At 39.1% G+C, this 21,543-nt stretch overlaps 1 protein-coding gene across 4 annotated transcripts in view; it reads right to left on the reverse strand.

Annotated features, from left to right (window-relative positions):
- The window catches only part of NPC1 (NPC intracellular cholesterol transporter 1), a 47,553-nt gene that overhangs the window by 17,055 nt on the left and 8,955 nt on the right, over positions 1-21,543 (reverse strand). For 2 of the 4 annotated variants that reach the window (XM_016165166.2, XM_016165101.2), the window contains exons 2-11: positions 21,116-21,238; positions 20,148-20,254; positions 17,762-17,937; positions 10,531-10,698; positions 9,578-9,827; positions 7,698-7,771; positions 6,803-7,224; positions 5,513-5,739; positions 2,871-2,971; positions 606-708 (exon numbers count right to left, since the gene is read on the reverse strand). In XM_016165166.2, the coding sequence (XP_016020652.2) occupies positions 606-708; positions 2,871-2,971; positions 5,513-5,739; positions 6,803-7,224; positions 7,698-7,771; positions 9,578-9,827; positions 10,531-10,698; positions 17,762-17,937; positions 20,148-20,254; positions 21,116-21,238 (1,751 nt within the window). The remainder of the gene's footprint in view (positions 1-605; positions 709-2,870; positions 2,972-5,512; positions 5,740-6,802; positions 7,225-7,697; positions 7,772-9,577; positions 9,828-10,530; positions 10,699-17,761; positions 17,938-20,147; positions 20,255-21,115; positions 21,239-21,543) is intronic. The other 2 variants (XM_016165249.2, XM_016165326.2) reach the window with 1 other exon arrangement.

A 21,543-nucleotide genomic window follows, 5' to 3' on the forward strand; every position in this document is an offset into this window, starting at 1 on the left:
ACTGAATTGTACACTTTAAGTGACATGTATGGTATATGAGTTATATCTTGACAAAGCATTTTTTTTTTAATGTACTACAAATACATTTTAAAGTAAAAAGTCAAAGGCCCCTGTCCTCTTCACTCCTCTCCCCATTCTCTAGAGGCTGCGAACAGTTAATAATTTCCTGGATCATTTGCTCGATATTTTTTCTAGGCATAGACAGCATGTATAGCGTATATTTACTTCACCGTGCAGATTGCAGTTTTTATTTACTACATCTTGAACCATTTATTTATCTATCTTTAAATGACTGTGCAATTTTCCACTGTACTTATCCCTTACTAATGCACATTCATCTGGCTTCAGGTTTTTACTGTTAGAAAATGATGCAAGGAACACTTCTGTATATATACTTTTGCATTCTTGTGCAGGGATATCTGTTTAATGTTTACAAGTGAATTTACAGATTTTTTTCTTAGCATCACTAGTACCAAGTGAAAAAGCCACAACTTTGATCTGTGTTGGTTAATTTAGCTGTGTGTAATGAAGTTTAAGTGCCCTCTGCTAGTGTCCAGCTTCCCACAAAACAAGGACAGGTTGTTGAGACCCTGTGAGCAACTTACTCTCGTTCCCAGACCTGGGCCCTCTGGAGCTTCTCTGTATCATTATAATAGTTATTGACAGGAAAGGTAATTACAAGGGCTGTGGCATTATTGTAGTTTTGATCTAGAAAGAAAAATGTGTTATCAAAGATTATAAGCATGCAGGAAATTAGATAAATACAAGAGGAAAATCACAAGATAGCTAGGGCTCTGATTTCTCACTGGGGCTATAGACTATATATCCCTGTGCTATAAAAACAAAAAAGTTCACTTAAATACTATCTATATAGTTTAGTTAATGAATAAAAAGGATTCTCTATCTGAAGTAGGCACAAGTTATCATTCAGGAAGAGTACTGTCATTACGTAACATGGGCATGGTAAAATCTGAAACAGAGCAGAAAGGTGTTCAGTGAAAAGTCCCTCCCCTCCCTTAGTTCCCTTTTCTATTCTTGGCTCTCCCTCCCCTCCACATCCTGTGATTTTCCAGAGATACTCCACATGCACAAGCAAACACATATTTTTCCCTTCTTTCTATTTATATACATAGTAATGTACTATTCTGCTCATTACGCTTTTAAATTTATATCTTGAGACTGCTCCATTTTAGTACATAAAGAACTTCTTTATTCTTTTTTCTGCTTTATACTTTCTAGTATAATTTAACCCATATCTCATTGATGGATATTTTTACGATTTTTAAAATTGTAAACAAAATACTATAAAGAATAATCTGATGTTTTTAATGTGTAAAATGCATATTTGTAGAATCAATTCTTACAATACAATCACTGGATCAAAAAGTATGTACATTTTTAATTTCGATAGATTCTCCCAAATTGCCCTCCAAAGCCATCTTATTTTTCGTTCCTTTATTTACTCAGCAAAACATTTACTGAGACCTACTTGGGTGTGAGGCTTTATTTTAGGTACTACGGAAACATCAGTGAACAGAAGAAAAACTCCTACCTTCTTGGAGCTTATGTTCTAGTTAGTAATTTACCCTTCCGTGGACACAGCAGTTTCCCCATACTTTCACCCACACTGGGCTTTATCAAACTTTTAGACCTCTGACAATCTGTTAGGCAGATTGATGTGAGATGCATTTCACTAATTAGGAGTGAGGTTGAGCATTTTTCCTATATAATTAAAAGCTATTTGTAGTTCTTCTTTTGTTAACTTTCACAAGGCTTCACCCATCTTCCTTTTGGGTTGTTGACCTTTTCTGTTTTTCACAAGAGCTCTTTATGTATTAAGGAAATGCTGTTATGTATACTGATTTTTTTCATTCATTTTTATTTATTTTTTTAAACTTTATAATGTTTATTCTCTACATAGAATTTAAAATTCTCATGTAGTCAAATTCATCGGTATTTCCCTTTGTGAGTTTTGTGTCTTATTTAGAAATGCCTTTTCCATTTAAAATTATTTTTAAAAATTTATTCCTGTATTTTCTTCTAGTCCTTTAATAGTTTCACTTCTTACACTTCAATTTTTGATCCATCTCGGATTTAATTATGGAAGGAACAAGGTAGAGACCAAGTTTAATTTTGATGGCTGTAACTAGCCAGTTGGTAACACCATCTTTTCCCCAACAATTAGAAATGGCAATTTATTATATGAGGCAGAGTAAAACTTAAATATACTTCACAGCTTTTCCCCTCCCACTGGATGAGAAAAATATCTATTTGGCCTCTTCATTAGGGTGGAGAAAAACCTGCTGAGCCACCTGTAATTAGGCTTCAGATGCCAAGGCTGTCACATGAATCATTACCCTATCATACCTAGTACAATTTGTTCCAAAGTGCTACAGGGACCAGCGGAGAGGAAACCAACTATTCCTACCACCACGAAAGTGTCTGAATTCCATCAACTTCCTTTTTTTGCATATTTCACACTGTATCTCTTCCCCATTACAGATGTTCTGAACTTGAGGTCCGCGGAACCCCTAGGGGTTCCACAGATGAACTTTCAGGGTTCCAAGAACTCCTCAAAGCTTAACAACATAGTATATGAATGTGCATGATTACACTAATCTGGGGAGATGTCCTTAGCTTTCTTCAACAGCCTCCTAATGTGTAACCTAAAAACAGCTAATATTGTTCATTTCTTTTAAATTCAGAAAAACCCCAAATCTAAAACCAAAGGAGATACATTTAGGATTTAAGAGACAGGAAATTAATAAGACTGCTCAATTTATGAAAACTTTGTAATCCCCACCTGATTGTTAATGACAAAACCAAGACTACTTTATTTAACAGGAAAAGCAAAAGCTTCTCTTACTTACCATCATAGCCCCCTAACACGAGCCATGGGAATACTGGCCCCCCAAATGTACCCAGGCAAGGATCATGGAGCAAACTGGTATCATTCAGAGAGGCGGGAGCCCTGCCAAGTTTAGAAAACAGCTTCCAATTAGAACAAGCCTCAAGACATCACAGAGACCTAAACTTTTATATGACTAACAGTTATTCAGGCTATCCTATTTTTCATTCCTTTATTCAAGAAAATATTTACACATTCTAGGCACAGAGTGGGCCTGGAAGTTCCCTAGGTGAATAATACAGTTCAGCGCTTGCCTTTGGGAGCTCAGAATCCCTGAGTGAGAGGCAGGCAAATACATTAGGAGGTGATGCACATCACATGGTGCCTGGGACACAAAGGATAGAGCAGCTAATACAGGGGGAAACTATCACCAGAAGGAGACCTGTACAGAACCAGGTGTCTACGGCCGAAGGAGAATTCAGCTGGAAGGGAGGAAGTGAGGGTGTTCCATGCAACTACAATTGTGGGAGAAGAGCGAAGAGAGGCATGGGAGAGAGGAGAGAGTAAGAGGATGGCGGTTTGAGGGACAAGAAGTCTTGTTTCTAAAGCATAGGGTACCATGAAGCAGGGACTTCTGAGGGAGGGGATGGGGCTGGAGAGGGTGGCAGATGATGGAAGAAAGGATTAAGTGTCATGCTAAGTAGTTTGAATTTTTATCCTATAGGCACTGGGGAAGAACCAGACCTTTGGGGGAAAAGGGGATATAAGCTATTTTACAAAGATAACTCAGGTGGCAAAGTGGAAGAAAGTCTGTGAGTGGGAAAGAAAGGGGAAGTAGGGAGATCAGTCAGGAGGTTTGCGCAATGGCCCAGACAAGAGACAACAGGAGTGCAGTGAAGACAGATAATCAGTGGAGACGGAACCCATTTCCGGACAGATCGTGAGGCAGAAACCTACAGGGCGCTGAGGGAGGTTCTCAAATGTAATCTGAACCACCGCCCTTCAGACTCCTCGGGGCTATGGGGTGAGGCACCTGCTCAGGGCAGAGGCTGCAGGGCTGCTGCAAGAAGCTGGTCCCTGCATCCCACACACGGGACTCTACTGCCATATCACACATTTGCGAGCTTGCCCAGAGGTTAAAATCCACAAATAATACATGAAGGAAAATTCAGGGATACAGGCTCAAGTTTGAATACCTGGAATGTTGATGCCATTACACGATACAGGGAACATGGGGAAAGAAGCAGGTCTGGGCAGGCCGATTTGCCATTCTGGCAGGACCTCCGGAAGAAAAAGCCCAGGAAAAGTTGGAGGGTAAGGAAGGAGTGAGAGCTGGAGCACACAAGTGTAACCACACACCAAGCACAGATCCTTGCCATGCAGGACAGGAGTTGCTGACAGCAGCATTCCCAGACCTCTCTGAACCACACCCCACTTGAACGAAACCCAAGACTCCCTCCAACAAAAAATTTTGTCAACTTTTCTTTTGTACAACAGAAGATAGTTTTTCTCTTTAAATATAAACATTATGAAATGTTTTTTCAAACTGTCCATGGCTCTCCTGTACCATCTGCTCTGTGGAGAATGCTGGTTTAGGGTATATGGGCACACACTTATTGTTTTATGGGCAGAGCTGATGTTTTTAGAGGTGATCTTCTTGAAATAAACACAGTCTAATCATCTAAAGTATCATATTCTAATAACAAGAACGGACAGAACTTAAAGTCACCAAACTAGACCAGAAGCCAGTGCGCTTGACACACTTGGGATGTGGTTAGTTGAGCAGTATACTCAAAAGTGACAAGGAATAATTTTCCATGATGAAGAAACAGCCCTGGTGCTTGTTTGACTGGCTGAACAAATCTCCGAGTCAGGCCAAAGGGCAGGGCATTCAGGGATGGCAGGCTCATTCAGCGTAAGCTGCTCTTCTTGCTGTGGGGACGAGCCTAAAGATCACTTCACAGGTCACCAAGCACAGTTCCTCTGTGACTAATTCAGTTATAAACACATCCTGCCTTGCTGGGTGTGCTGCCTTTAGGAAGCAGCTTCAGTGCCAAGTGTAAACCTGCATGCCAACTCTGCTCCCCACTCCCCAGGTGAACGCTGAATGTTTTAAAAGCGACCAAAGTCATGATGTATATTTGTATTTGAAAGATAAGAAAAAGCACTATAGGTATTTATTTTTTAAGAAGCCATCTCAAGAAAACTTAGGGGGTGGTGTGACAGATGAAACCACATGCCATCAATCCAGGCACAAGTTAAGAGCTGAGAGGCACCTGCTGCTCCTTCATTACATACTGTGAAAGCTCAACCCCAGGGCCGTTGCTCTTGCTACTCTTCTACTTGGAACACTTTTCCCTCTGATATTCACAGGCTCCTGCCTTTCGTTCCCTTTGGACAGGTCTCCTCTCCACTAAGAGCAGTATACCCCACGGCCCTCTATCTCCTTGCCCAGCTTTATTTTCTCCACAGTGCCCATCTCTACCTGGCGTTAGAGCATGTATCTATTTGTTCGTTGTCTGTCTCTCCATTAGAACGTAAGCTCCGCAGGGAAGGGTCCCACTCTGTTTGTTCACTGCTGGGTCTCTAGTACTTACAATGGCATGTAGCAGAGCCAGTGCTCAAATATTGGTGGGGTGAATGAGTGACTGTCCTGCCACGTACCGTACACAGTACAGAAAGTGCGTGTGGTAATCCGCATACACAAAGAAGTCATCCCCTATTTTGTGGTCCAGCATCGAGTGACTGTTCTGGAAGTAATTCAACACACTCATAATGGTACAGTTCTTGTTATATGGTGAGAGAGGGGCCAAGCAGATGTCTTGAAGTGACACGGTCTCGTTGTTATAAGACACACTAATGTTTTCGATGGCTGTTTGTAAGTCAAGAACCTGAAAGAAGATATGAAAAATCAACTAATCCAGAAACATATCAGATTTCTCTCAGATTATGACTCACTATTATTACCTTTGGAGGTCAGAAGATAAACAGTATTTGGGGAAAATCCTTCCTAAGACAGGGTCTTGGACTAAGGCACACTATGGCAAAGTATCTGATGACACCAAAGGCCCAGTCTTAGAGGACAGCAACCTCAGATGAAGACCCTGCTTTGAGGAGTCCACAGAGCTGGGGAGGTGACACCATTACCAGGCCAGATCTCAGTGCAGGACACGTGAACGTCTTCCTTCCCATTCTTCTCCAGCAGTGACCGGCAGGGCTACAGAGGCGAGACTTGGGCAATTTGCCTGGTCTCCCTGACACTCCCCCTCAACAACGACTACCACTTGCCTTGCTCTGTACTAGGATTATTTATGTATACTCTCATATTTTCTAATAAGAATATGCTCTCGGAGGTAAATAATTGCTGTGCATATTCTGCAACAAATTGGGAAAAAGTTACAGACAGATATAGTTCTCCAGGGCAAGAGTGATTGGGGAGAATGGGATGCTTTAAAGGCCTGTGTAAGAGAATGGGATGGATCTTATCCCAAATGCATCTCTCACTAAATGCAGGCAAATGATAACTTCACTTCTGCAGGTAGGATCAGAAATGACCGAGTAGCTCCTTCCTAGGTGCCCAGGACGGCAAAGAGGCTTCAGTCCTTTGGAGTCAAGTATATTACTTTTCAATTATCAAGGGGAAAAAAAAGTCATAGGTTCCTAAGGTTAATTATGAATACATTCTGCTTCAGCAGAGAAGTGCTTATCTCAATTTCAAGGAAGACACAAGATCTACTATATGCAGCAAATACAAAAGTGGTCTATAGCAAATTTTTCATTAAATTCAATACCTATCATTCACTTTCTTGAAAATTCACTTTACTTTTACCATTAAGAGTTTCCAATATACCACTACATTCAGCCCCAAACCTACATTTAGTGGAACTGGTCAACACGTAGAAACCAGAAAACCACCGGGTTCCCTGGACTTGATTTCTGCAAAGAGCAGATTACCTGGTGCAAAATTTCTATGTTCAGCGGAGGTCCAAAGGGCACATCAGATCCTGCGGGGTATGGCTGGTAAGTGTGCATGGCGGTGTGGGGGGCCTGGATGATGAGTTGCTCCACGCGAAAGAAAGGCCCAAAGTGGGTATCAAAGTACTCTTTTTCCAGACGCGCCTGGCTGTTGGGGGCTGACCAGAGGTCAACTGGATTGGTTGTGACCTGGACAAACACCAGGCCCGAAGAACATGTGGCGATAAAGACCAGGGAGAAGAAAATAACGCAGCCAGGGTTTCGGACACAGAAGGAACCCCACTGTGTGAAGAGCCGCCTCAAACAGCCCTCAAATGCTGCACCAAGAGGGTCGCAGCAGGATGCCTCCCCTGGAAGAGTGGGAGAGGGAGAGAGGGTGGAGGTTAAGAGCCGAGCCATTCCTGAAAGTTGGAACAGGGAAAGCATTAGCTGCTGCTGCACATGGTGGGAATCCATTCTGCACAACATCCTCCCCCCCCCTCAGCTACCTATCTGCTCTGGAAGCCACCCTTCTTGCCTGCCCATAATGACCACCATCCCCACCCCACAGAGGACTGATGCTCACACACAAGCCTCAGAAAGGCGAAGTTCTCCGAGCACTCTGTCCAGAGCAGTTCCCTTCAACTTTTCCTGCTACTCTTGCTGTCGGCCTGCTACGTTAGTGCCTCCACAGCTCTTATCCCAATCTGTCATAATTCCATTGCTGTTAATTACTTAGTTCTGATCTGCCACCCTGACTAGATTGTTAGTGCTACTAAGGCAAGGGCCCGTCTCTCTTGATCTCAGCTGTGTCCTCAGAACAGGTACATAAACATTTGTTGAGGAAATGAATACTCCTGCCAACATAATCCTATTTAAGTACAAATATGCCTACCTTTGTCTCTGGCGTTGACTGAGAAAGCTATATTGCTATCAATGGGAGTGTACTCGGAGACAAAATACCGTTTCCTGAAAAATAAAAGCATGTAAGTAGTATCTGTGGACACCAACATAAGGCTGTTCTTTTGATAGTCCCATAATCTCATTAAAAACGTACTTCCTCATCCTTTCTAGTTATTACCTTTTTTCCCTCCTAAGTTCCCTCGCTCTAGGTCCCTCTGCTCACTAGTCTTGGGAGAAAATTTAAGGTATTAAAAAAAACAAATTAATAAGGATAATTTCACCTTGTAGCCCTCATTCATATTTAAAACCTGTAGCGCCTTTAAAAACACAGTGAACACTGAGTCACAGTAACAATAAGCATACCTAGTCCCTAGATCTAGGTTTTTAAACACCATTCTCCATAAGGAACCGGGGCACTGTGTAGAGGAGGTTGACCCGAGGGCTGGGGCAGGGAAAATATAAGATGAACCTGGAATATCCTGTGATTCCAGAAAATAAGGACAGGTTTGAGAAAAGGGAGGATGAGTGTTATGGTAAAAAAAAAAAAAAAAAAAAGAAAAGAAAAAAAAGAAAAAGAAAAAAACATTAAACTGAGAGCAATTTGATAGTGTTCTCAATGGTCAAAACTGGAAAAATCTGAGCAACACAATAAATGATGGTATGGGATATAACCCACAGAATTAAAAAAAAAAGTCCATGACATAAATAATTGAATAAATAAGTGAGCGATAAAGGATAGCTTTCCGTACAGAATAAATCCAATTACAAGCCCAATTACAATTACAAACGTACAAGGAATGAGGGAAATACAAAATCACCATAAGGCAAACACCACAGTAGTTAGGTGTTGCAGGCAAGACTCACTGATGGATGCTAAAATCAGCAGGTGACAATTAAAGGAGAAACAAGGTATTAGTCTCAATGTATCTCCTCTAAGATATTTATCAAAAACATAGAAACAATAACTTTACAGTGGAGAACTCTGGAAGACAACATCTTAACCAAGTGATAAAGGTTAGTATTACCAGAATTGAGACATACTGACATCATGAGCCCCAAAAGGATATACTGAGAAAGACATAACAACACTTCAGTGATATTCTTGTCAAAACACATAACCTCAATCTAATCATAAGAAAATATCAGACAAAGCCAAATTGAGGGACATTCTACAAAATAACTGATCAGTACTCATCAAAAGTGTCAAGGCCATAAAAGAAATGAGAAGACTAAGCAACTGTCTGCCATAGATTAAAGGACACAAATAAGACACAAAAAGTAAATGCAATATGGGATCCTGAAACAGAAAAAGGGCAATAAGTGAAAAACTGCTGAAATATGAATAGCCTGTGTTTTAGCTTATAATATTATACCATTGTTATATTCATGATTTTGATAATTGTATACTATAGCTTATGTAAGTTGTAACATTAGGGAAAGCTGGGTAAAGGAGATTATATATATATACCCTTTTTGTACCTTTATGGTAAATGTAAAATTATTTTGAAATAAAAGTTAAAAAAATATATGATCTTAAATCAAGATGCAAATATCTAAAGGGGTTACGATATTGCATTTAAATAGATTTGAATCAGATTCAGCTCCTAAGACTTTCTGTTGAAGAATGAGTGGTTACTTCATGATGCTTTAATTTGCACATCATTTTGAATAAATCAATGAAACCAACTTCAGGTGTTTAAATATTGAAACAGGACTTTGATGGTTTACCAGTTGCAGGACATAAGCAATTCATGGAATGGTTTTAATGTACATTTTTGTTTTCTGTTGTAATTAACCAAGGTCTGCCAACTGAAAGCTGGAAGCATGGCTTGAGTAAATTTCCTTACTCTGAGGACAAACAAAATGGCTTACCTGTAGCACCACACAGCAAAAAATGCTCCAAAAAACACAATTAAAAATGCCATGTAGGTGGTCCACATGATGACATACATGGCATCCAAGCCCAAGATTCTCCAGGGAACAGGAGGGGGCGGTGGCTTGGGCTTGGGGCCACAAACAGCAGAACAGTCCTGGCAGCTGCATGGCCCCGTGACCTCATCCACAGACTCATCACAGCCCTTGGTGGCATTGTTCATGGGCTCCATCCCATGGGCTGGAAGATCTGCAGTAAGGATGGTGCTGAGTGAATATCTCAATTTAAAAAACACTACAAAGTTTGTATCAAATTATATTTAAATCCAATGATAAACACACCGAAATATATGACACAATTGGAAAAATAAAAAGGAGTGGAGGTTTCTGTTTGATCGAATTATGGTTTGCTGCTTAGTTCTGTAAATTTTTAATTTACCTCAATAACTTTGAGCATCGATAGGGTCTGTCACTGAGATTCGAGTACATCACACAACAAGGTAAAGCTTCAATTGTGTCTTATCTCCATAGAGGAACTAGTCTAATACTATCACAGAGCTCCTGAAAAGGCCTTTGTAACAGTTTTTGGTCTTTTTAAAAAATAATTTAAAAAATTTTATTATTAGTTTCAAGTATACAGCACATTGGTTAGACATTTATATAGTTTATGAATGGTTATTTTAAAAAAAAGAAAAAAAACCTTATTCTTTCAATTATGTAGTGCTACTTGAAAGAAATTCTTCCTCCTCTATTCCTACACCCAGCCCCTGAAATAACCAGGGGTAGGATAAATGCTCTAATTACCTCTCTCGCTGGAGGACCATTCCAGGAGCTAGTTATCTGAATTTATCTTCCTATTGCAGTTTAAGGTTTCTGGGTTTTTGTTTTGTTTTGTTTTGTTTTGTTTTTTTTTAAATCCTAAATACACCGACCTTGGGAATCTTTATCCCTACCTGAAAAAATGGGTATGATGGTGAAAGGTGCCTGGCCATTGTCCTTATTGAACATGTACTCAATCCAGTTGGTAGCATTGCAGGCTTTGGCGTCCTTCCCACACAGGAGTCCCAAGGCTTTGTCATTACTTGAGGGGGCCTCCACGTCCCTGCAGGCATTGTACATCGCTAGTGGAGGAATGAGGGGAAAAAGATTAAAATGCCATGCTGCTTTAATTCACTGGCAAGATCTTACAAAAGTCCTCTCTAATGTGAACTCTAATATCCACATACATGGCAATCCAAAGTCCTGGACAGGAATGAGAATAGTAAACACTAAAGGCAGAAATGGAGATTTCCCCTGAAACCAGTGTTTCATTCTGCAAGTAATATGCTAGGTAGGCCAAATTCCAAGTAACTACGACTTGAAAAATGGACAGGAAAGGCTTGTGTCATCCATGTAGCTCAAAATATCTCGGAGAAGTATTATCCCCACCATAGGGAAGAGCATATTGAGGCTGAAGAAGGGGAAGAACCTTAGTGGCTCTTCAGTCAATGAAGCAGGATCCAGAAAATTTCTGCGGCAAGAAGTTATACAACTGGAGAATTACAGAACTTTGGGAGGAAACTGGTTTTAGGGCAGAGGTTATGAAGATTTATCCCTGTTTTCTTCTAAGAGTTTTCTAGTTTTAGCTGTTACATTTATGTCTTCGATCCATTTAAAGTTAATTTTTGTATATTATGTGAGGTAAGGGGCCAACTTCATTCTTTTGCATGTGACTACCCAGTTGTCCAAGCACCATTTGTTGAAAAGACTGTTCTTCCCTCATTGAATGATCTTTGCACTCTTGTCAGAAATCAGATGACCATAGGTGTACGGGTTTACAGTTGACCCTTGGACAATGAGGGGGTTAGGGGTACTGACCTCTCAATTGGAAATCTGAATATAACTACAGTTAACTCTTCATATATGTAGATTCCCAACTGTAGAGTTGATCCTTGAACAAGGGTTTGAAGTGGGATGAGTCAAATTGAACTGCATGAGTCAACTGGAAAAAATCCACAAGTGGACCCATGTAGTTAAACCCATGATGTTCAAGGGTCAACTTTATTTTCAATTCCATCTCATTGTTCTAATGTCTATCCTTATTCTAGTACCATATGGCTCTGATTTCCACTGGTTGGTAGTAAAATTTGAAATTGAGAAGTATGAGTCCTCCTATTTTGTTATTTTTCTTGTTTTGGCTTTTCTGGGTCTCTTGCAAGTCCATGTGAATTACAGAATCAGCTTGTCAGTTTCTACAAAGAAGTCAGTTGGGTTTCTTTTTTAAAAAAATTGTTTTAAATCACTGCCCCCTGCCAATTCCACCCCTGACCTATGAATGTTTCCATCTCCCCTTAAGAACTGGATCTCTGAAGGCGAGGTGTCTTCTCCTACACACTTGCGGTGCACACCCAGGGCCTGGCGCACCCAGGGCATGGGCTGTGGCTCCACTGGGGCTCGAACCCGGGACCTTCTGCGTGTAAAGCAGACATGCTAATCACTACTCTATGAAACCACCCATGGGATTCTAATAGGAATTGCACCGAATACGTAAGTTGGGGAATACTGCCATCTTAACAATATTGTTTTCTGATCCATGAACATGGGATGTCTTTTGATTTACTAAGATCCTCTTTAATTTCTTTTAATAATGTTTTGGAGTTTCTAAGAGTATAGGTTCTGCACATCTTTTGTTAAATTTATTCCTAAGTATTTATTATTTTTAATACTATTGAAAATGGAATTGTTTCTTAATTTCACTTCAATTGTCCACTGCAAGTGTATGAAGACATAACTGATTTTTGTATATTTTATTTCTTTTTTCATTTACCTTAAAAAATTCATTTTCTTTTCCTGGGTCTGAGGATTCATCTTTCATCCATTCTGAAAAGTCCTGTCATTATCTTTTTGCTTATTGTCTCTCCCTAACTTTTTTTTTCTTTTTCTGGAGCTCCTCACTTTATGCCACATGTCACTTTTTAATGATCTTTAACTCTATGCTGTTTTCTGGATAATTCCCTCACATATTCTAGCTTACCGCTTGCTTTTCAGGTTTTCATTTTATTAAATATTTCAAGCATACAGAAAATATGGAGAATAATAAAATTCTCATTTACTCACCACCTCACTATATAATCAATCTTACTATTTTATATTTGCCTCAACATAAAAAAAATACCTTACAGATGCGATTGAAGCCCCCTTACTAACCACCCCAAAAGCATCTTCCCTTCCCTAAGCTAACCACAATCCTGAATTTGATGTTTATCCTTCCCATGCATGCTTGTGCACTTGTATGATATACTATATCCATAAATATGTATTATTTAATATAAACGAAATACTACATATATTCTATAACTTATTTTAGCCAATATTTTAAAGTCATTCACATGACTGACATAACTCATTTATACATTAGAACAGTTTTAAGTATTCCATTATAGACTATGCCTATGCTCCAATAGTTATCTAGTCTCTCAATTAGCATTTAGTGTCTTGATTTTTTAATTTTAGTTTTTTAAATGGACTTTATCATTTTGAGCAGTTAAAAAACTTATTTAGTTTCAAGTATACAGTACATTGGTTAGACATCTATATAACTCATAAAATGATCCCAATTGCTCCCTCTCTCCTGACCCTCCACCTAGCAATATATTAATACTAACTGCTTTCCCTATGCTCCCACCCCCAACCCATTCTCCCAGCTCCCCAAGCCCTGCTCCCCTCTGTCCATCACCAAATTGTTCACTATATTTGTGAGTCTGTTTTTTATTAGTTTGTTTAATCTGAACTGAGTCTCTTGTAGTCCGCATGTAGGGGTCTTGTTTTCTTATCCATTCAGCCGCTCTATCTTTTAGTTGGAGCACTTAATTCTTTTCCATTTAAGGTACTTATTGATAGGAATATAGTTGTTACTATTCTTTATTCCTGTTTTTAATACATGTTTTTTTCTTCTTAAAGAAGTCTTTCCAACATTTTCTGTGATGCTGGCTTGGTGGTGAATTCCTTTAGCTTATTTTTGTCTGGGAAGCTCTTTATCTGTCCTTCAACTCTAAATGATAGCTTTGCTGGATAAAGTATTCTTGGTTATAGATTCTGGGTCTTCATCACGTCGAATATTTTGTGCCAAGCCCTTCTGTACTGCATCATTTCTTTTGAGAAATCAGCTGCCAGTCTTGTGGGTGCTCCCTTGTAGGTAACTATCTGCTTTTCTCTTGCCGCTTTTAAGATTCTTTCTTTGTATTTAACATTTGGCATTTTAATTATGTGTCTTGCTGGGGGCCTCTTTGGATCCCTGGTTTTTGGGATTCTCTGAGTTTCCTGGGGTTGTGTATCTATTTCCTTCTCCAGGTTAGGGAAGTTTTCCATCATTATTTCTTCAAATAGCTGTTCAACAACTTTTTTTTTTTTCAGGTACGCTGATGAGATGGATATTTTGACCTTAAATAGTTTCCCATATGCTCCTTAAATTATTTTTATAGTCTTGGCATCTTTTTTCTTACTATTCTGATTGAGTATCCTCGGCTTTCCCATCCTCTATCTAGGTCATTTGATCCTCTTCTTTATTCATTTTGTTTTTTCCATTTAATATACTTCTCATCTTGGATAATGTATTCTTCATTTCTGACTGGTCCCCTTTTATAATTTCCATTTCTATTTTTGTTTTTTATCTCTTTGTTGAAGTTCTCACTGAATTCATCTACTTTTCCCAGAAGTTCATTGAGCATCTTTATAAACAATGTTTTGAACTCTGCATCTATTAAATTACTTGACTCCATTATATTTGGATCTCTGTTCTGTTCTCTCATATGATTTCTGCTTCTTTGTCTTCCCATTTTGGCTGCCTTCTCGTGTCTGTCTGTTTCTATGTACTAAGCAAAGCTCCTAGTCTCCTGGTTTTATTAGCATGGCTTTTTGTAGTAGATGTCCAATGGGACAGTCCTGAGAGGGGTTCGGTTGCAGGCCAAATTTAGCCCACGCTTGTGCCCCTCTGGGGCCACTTGTTAAGATCGAGCAAGCAAACCACAGATGCTGTGCTTTTAATTGCCTCAAAAGGCCACACCAGAAACCAATGCCAGCTGGCTCCAGTGTGAGTCTAGGCACTACTCAGCAAGGAACATCTGACTCACTGAGGATAAACCTGGATGTGGCTTGGGTGGGGCTGTGAGTGGGGGGGGGGCGCAGAATTTCAGGGAGTCCTCTGGGTAGAGCAACCTCTGTTATCCAGTTTAATGATGTCTTGACTATGGCAGCACTGTGTCCATGCACTGGTAGGGGGAAGGGCTCAACAGGGAGCAATGGGTACTGCCAGCACTTATGGACAGAGCACATCTCGCCTTGGCCCTCACTCTGACAATGTCTCGCTGTAAGTTCCTGGTGCCCCCTGCGCATAGCCAAATTGGCACTGGTGCTCAGAGTGAGCAGGTCCATCACTGTGAAAATCTGCTGGTGGGTGCGGCCCCTTTAAGAAGCATCTGCTGCTGCCACTGCCGCAGCCTCCGTCTCACTCAGCTGCTCGAGACCTGGTAGCTCCACGTCCTCGCTCTGTCCTACCTTCTGCCATTGCAGGGTGACTTCTTGAATTTCTCCCTAGTTGTATGGCTTGTTCATCTAGATCCCAGGCAATTTTTCCTTGCTGTTTGCTCCTTGTTTCCATCACAACTTTGATTTGGTCACCAGAAGGATGAACAGAGGCTCATCATCTATGCCATTTTTTCCTCTTCATTTTGAGCAGTTTTAAGCCACAGTAAAACTGAGCAGGAAGTACAGAGTTCCCATGCCTTCACACAAGGACAGCCTCCCCACCAGCAACAGCACCAAAGTGGAACATCCGTCACAACTGATGAACCTATACTGACACATTGTTAACTCCCAAAGCCCAGTTTACATTAGGGTTCACTCAGGTGCTGTAATGACATGTATCCACCATTATATATCAAACAATAGTATCACTGCCCTAAAAATCTTCTGTGCTCCCCATTCGTCCCTCTTTCACTCTCAAATCCCTATCTTTTTAGTATCTCCAGTTTTGCCTTTTCCAAAATGATATAAATTGTTGGAATCATACAGTATGGAGCTTCTTCAGATTGGCTTTTTTCACTTAGTTATATGAATGTAATGTTCCTCCATGTCTTTCTATAGACAGCTCATTTCTTTTTAGTACTGAATAATATTCCACTGTCTGGATTTGCACAGTTCACCATTTACACACTGAAGATCAACTTGGTTGCTTCCAAGTTTTGGCAATTATGAATAAAGCTTCTATAAGCATCCGTGTAAAGGTATTTGCATGGACATACGTTCTCAACTCTTCTGGGTAAACACCAAGAAATACGATTGCTGGATCATATGGTGAGTATTTTTAGTCTTCTAAGAAATTGTCAAACTGTTTCCCTATTTTTCATTCCCACCAGCAATGAATGAGCTACCTGTGGCTCCACGTGCTCACCATCAGTGTTTGGGATTTTGGCTATTCTAATAGGTGCGTAGTGGTATCTCGTTATTTTAATTTAGAATTCCTTTATGATATATGATGTTGAGCATCTTTTCATGTATTTATCTGCACTCCATATATCTTCTTTGATAAGGTCTGTTCAGGTCTTTTGTCCATTTCTCAATTGGGCTGCTCTTGCTCTTACTGTTGAGTTTTAAGAGTTCTTCATATATTCTGAATAGTAGTCCTTTACAAAATATTTTTTTTGCAAATATTTTCTCCCAATTGGTGCTTGTCTTCTCATTCTCTTGACATTTTCAATTTTCACAATCACAAAAATGCTACAACATTCTTATACGGTTCTCTCTGTTTACATATATTAAGAGTTTCTCTAAGGCAGGCATCTACAAGTGGAATTTCTGGGACGAGGGTATGTTTATCTTCAACTTTACCAGGCATTGCAAAATTGTTTTCAAATGGTTTTCAAACACCTGCATCAAGTTATAATTACCAGCAGTGAAGGATATTCCTCTTGCTCCACATCCTCACCAATATTTAGAATTGACTATTTTTTAACTTGTGCCAATCCCATGTGTGAAATGGTAGCTCACTGTTTTAATCTGCATTTCACTGACTACTCTAGATACTAATAATTTATATTTATAAATCTTTTCACTTATGGTTTCTGCTTTCTTTTCTTGTCTAGAACACTTCCTCCTTAAAGTCATAAAGACATTCTATACTTACTTTTAAAAATTTCCCAGATTGATTTTTAATCTATAAGTTTTTGGTATTTTATGCAAAGATAAAAATTCAATGGATAGAATAATCGATTTTCTCACTCCATTTATTAACTAGCCCATTTTTCCCTTAATAATTTGTAACAATACACCTGTGGCATGGTATTAATTTTTCACATGCATGATTCAGTTTCTACACAGAATAATCTCTCTCTATTGAATAGGTTGTCTTTTATGTCATATCTTTGGCAGATTGTTGCTTTTGTGAATGGGACTTTATTAAAATTTTTTGTTACGTTTTTAATTGACCAATACAATTAAATTTGCATGTTGCTCTTGCACTCAACAACTTTGCTGAATTCTTATTCTCTTATTTAATAGATTGTTCTCGGGCACATTTTTATTCAGCTGTGTCTAATCTTCTGTTTATTTTTTAGTTCATTTGAATGACTATTTCTCATTAACACAGCCAATTGGTTCTATTTCTAATCTGTTCACCCTTTTTCTCTAGTGTCTTACTCTTTCATTTCAATCATTTTCAACAAACATTATATGGTCTTTTTCAGACTACTCTATGATTTCTAGTTGTTGGGATACCCTTTCTCCTATTTGTTATACCACCTTACTTTCCCTTATGACAATCTGTTTTTTATAGTAAAAATCTCTTCTGCTCTGCCAGCTACTTCTGCCCTTCCATCCACTCTCATCAGTCTTGTGTAACAAAGTTACACAATTTATGTCCACTAGAACCACAGTTCCAATGGTTTCAAATGTAGAGAAGTAAACCTGCACATACTAAAAATTTCTATGTGGCACTCATGGTTAGGAAGGGGTTAAAGCAAATTCCCTCTTCAAGGAGATTGTTTAGTAGATTGTAGTTCAAGTCCTGGGATACAAGTGAAGCAACAACTCACAATGCATGGCCAAAAGAACTAAAAATGGTCATTTTCATAGTTGACAGGAAAACAAAAAGAACTTGATCCACTGTCCTAAAACCAACTATAAAAGAGGAATAATGAAAAGTTTTCTTACCATTGGCAAAACTCTCTCCAATATAGTACTGCAATTCTTTTACATTAGTTTTTGTCTGATTTATAACAGGATCGACATAATCTTCAGTTGCTGTAATGTTCAGAAACTCACTTTGTCTAGGGCTACATGTCAGCTCACAAAACATGTTCAGTAGGTTATAAAAACAGGAAGGACATCTAAACAAAAAGTAAATTATATTTTTTATGCTCTCACACACAACAGGGCCAGCAAAAAGATGATATAAAACAGACAAAGAATATTTAAAATTTTTGGTAAAGTGACAAATGAATTGCCATGAGAACATATTAAACCCAGCAATTCTAAATCTAAAACAAGACACCTCTTTAAAAACTTTCCTAATTACTACATTAATCCTGTTTGAATATAACTTCTAAAAGAGAAAAATGGTTTTTGAATTCTGTTCTTTAAAATTTAGAGAGATGTTCTTTGTCTTGAAGCTAATGGGACTCAAGCATCAGGTGATAATTCTAATTAAGAAGAAAGGGGGAAAATGAGATTTACACAACAAAATTGTTCATCTTATAACCCACTGAGGGGCCCTCTTCCAAACCCCAGATATTATGTAGGCCCTCTCTAAACACAAGAGTATTTCCTGTGACTTGAAAAGGTAGGAACAGCAGTGGTGGACTCTGGCAGCATGTGTTTCAGCAGCACATGGAGAAGATCTACTATGCAGGAGAACCACAGAGGTCTGCTGTTTTTCATGTTCAAAGTTTAAGTTCCTAACGTTCACTAGATACGTGGCAAAAAACTCTCTCCCCTCTTTGGTTCACTCTTATCTGCAAAAACTATTGCTTCATTAGACTTGCATTCTTGCAACACAACCAATCAAGACTGCTCTCTACTCTGATCCAGTTCAGGTGACCACATGGGACAGAGAACAAGGAAGGTGTGGTCCCAGACTTCAAAGCCTCTGGTGTAGTGAAGGAGGAAATATACACACGCACTGACTCAGGCGTCTTGTGCTTTACTGTGACAAAAACAGGAACCATTTAAAACAAACTCACTTTGGGGGTACACAGTTTTTTATCACTTTCCATGAATTACAAACCTCTTTTTGTTGCTACATTTAATCTCTGCAAACACCAATTTTGACAGTTGCATAATATTCTACATATTAGCTTCTGTTATCTGCTATTAAGCTTTGGCACCTCTCACAACATGGGAAAAACTTGGTTATCTTTTGATGTTTATGTCCACAATGCCTCTCCTAGAGTAGGTGCTAAAAAAATGTATTTCGACGGAATGATGGCTGCAATCTGGCTCCATCAACATCCACTAGCCTTCCACAGAATATGCTGGCCCAACCAGGTCCTCAACTTCTTGACTTATTATTATTTTGTATGTCATCCTGAAAGAACAATTTAGGGATGGTTTTCTACTCTATATTGTCAATTTAAACTTTCAGGAAGGAGGGTTTCCTCAGTGGACACCCAGCTTGTGCTCTGTCACATGCGGTAATTCGCGCAGTAATAGCTGCACAGAGAAGCGTTTCCTAACCCTCATCATATGTCCCTCCTGTCCACCTTTATCAGGGTGCTTAAATGTGAAAAATGTAGAAAAATATCACAATGTGCTATACCAAAGACCACCACCAGCTTGTGCTTTTGCACATTTGAGAACTGCTGCATAAGCTTAGAGAACACATATAATGCAACCCTTTTCACTGTCCTGGTCATAGTGAACAGATTAGACAGCAAACTGATTTTGACAAAACAAGCCAATGATGCCAGAACAATCTTACTAACAGTTACCAAAGGTCAGCTCTACCGAGGACTGGAATTCTAGCATGTCATGTCACCACAAGAAAAGAGAATCATGTGCAAACCAGGGGAGGTGATACAGAGGACTGTATGAATGAGGGTCTTGGGTCAGAGACCTGAGCAGAACCACCTGGATCCTCTCCTCCCCGTAATACAAAGAGCTTCAAGTCTGAAAGGACTCATCCACAATGCAGATACCCTTTGGGGTGAAGGCACCTCAGAGGAAAACCAAGTATCAACTCTGAATATAACTGGGAAGACAACTAAGTCTAGAATTATGGCTTTATCAGAAATTATTCATTATTTTTGAGAGGTCAAAGATTGCTTTCTTAATAGAAAACAAAAATTTTTAAAGGAAATCAGAATGGTACAGGTTAACAAGTACAGTAAGTCCTTACTGAATGTCACGGGTAGGTTTTGCGACTTTAAGTAAAAGGACACATAACAGCAGTTTTACCAAAGGCTAATTCATATTAGCAAGAGCTAAGTTCCTATGGCGTCTCATAAACATTACAATGAAATGATGTTGAATAAGATGACATTATTTGAGGACCCGGTATATCTAAAATCCATTTTTTCTGTCTGCCTGGCAGTCAACCTACCTGGACAGAAACTGTAGAGGCAGCTGCAGGCTGTCTTTCAATGTCCGAAGCTGCTGAACATCACAACAAAGACTGACATTGCCAAAGAAGAATCCTGGACAGAGTTCCTTTTGGGTGAGCAAGCATGATTATCAGAATAGCATAATTAAATAAGGACAAATATTCTGCAATGAAATAAGGCAATTTATTCACATAATCCTTTTGAGGCACACAAAGGTAAGACACATATTTGCAAAGTTCTTGCTGAATTCTTTTAAAAGGCTATCAATTTACTATTTATAAACTAGAGATTGACAAAAATAGAGGTAGTAGAGAACATTTCAATTTTTTTCTTAATTTGGAAGCTCAGTCTCCTCCCTTGACAGTCATTTTACTTCTTCTTAGGTTTTTAAAGTTTAACCAGAATGCTATTTGCTGTGTATTTCCATCAGTCACTACAGGGAAAGTCAATGCCTTTAATAATTCTGATGAAAGGAGCAAGGACACCTGCCATCATGTCAACTTGATTTTAGCTTACTAAACCTCTAAAACTGGTCTTTTCACCTTGGTTTCCCCAGTTCCTTTCTAATACCCCTGTGTATCAAGGATAGGAAAGGAGACAACAGAAGATAATCCTGGTAGCAGCCAAAGTTCACAGGCTCTCAGTGGAAAACAGAGGAATCACTAAAATAAACAGAGGAAAAAGGAGTTATAGCCACTTAGCAGCCTCGTTCATTCGAGTCCCGAAATCTAGGAACCAAAAAAAGCTAACTTCTCTTACAGTCTGAAGAAGTTGCAAAAAGCAACATCTGAGGTACCAAGGTCAGTCCCTAAATAGTAACCTGCTAATCATGTGCTACAGATAAGTTTGAGATAAGACTTAAGCTTATTGGTGTTTCACCCCCATCCCACAATAATATTTAAAATATAATTACATAGGATCTCTAATGAGCTTTTTATGTTCCCAATGTCCAAGATAATGAACTTACCTGCACTAAGTCATAACCATCTTCTGGCAAAAGTTTTGGTTTTCCAGAATATTTGCAATTGTACCTCTTATCTCCAGATGCAATTCCACACTCTCCATACCAAACACAGGACTGTGAAAACACCTACGGAAAGTCAACACAAAACTCAGTTCATCAGAGCCTCAAGAGTAAAGCAAATGTCAACAGTGAAAAGTGCCCAATCTAGCACCATTACAGAATCTTCCAATGCTACCAGCAAAATGAGGTAACAGCAAAAGGCACTGGTTTAAAATTTTGAAAAATATTAATTAAAATAGATCAAATGCCCCGAATGGACTTGTCAAGTAAGTCATTGAAGCAGGTAATAAAACCACTTATTTCTACTTCTTATTCTATTTCTTACATGGTTTCTACTTCCTGCTAATTTATTTGTTCATAATAGCGAGCTA

Source organism: Rousettus aegyptiacus, unplaced genomic scaffold (assembly GCF_014176215.1).
Source record: "Rousettus aegyptiacus isolate mRouAeg1 unplaced genomic scaffold, mRouAeg1.p scaffold_m13_p_12, whole genome shotgun sequence".
In the NCBI taxonomy this organism is placed as follows: domain Eukaryota; kingdom Metazoa; phylum Chordata; class Mammalia; order Chiroptera; family Pteropodidae; genus Rousettus; species Rousettus aegyptiacus.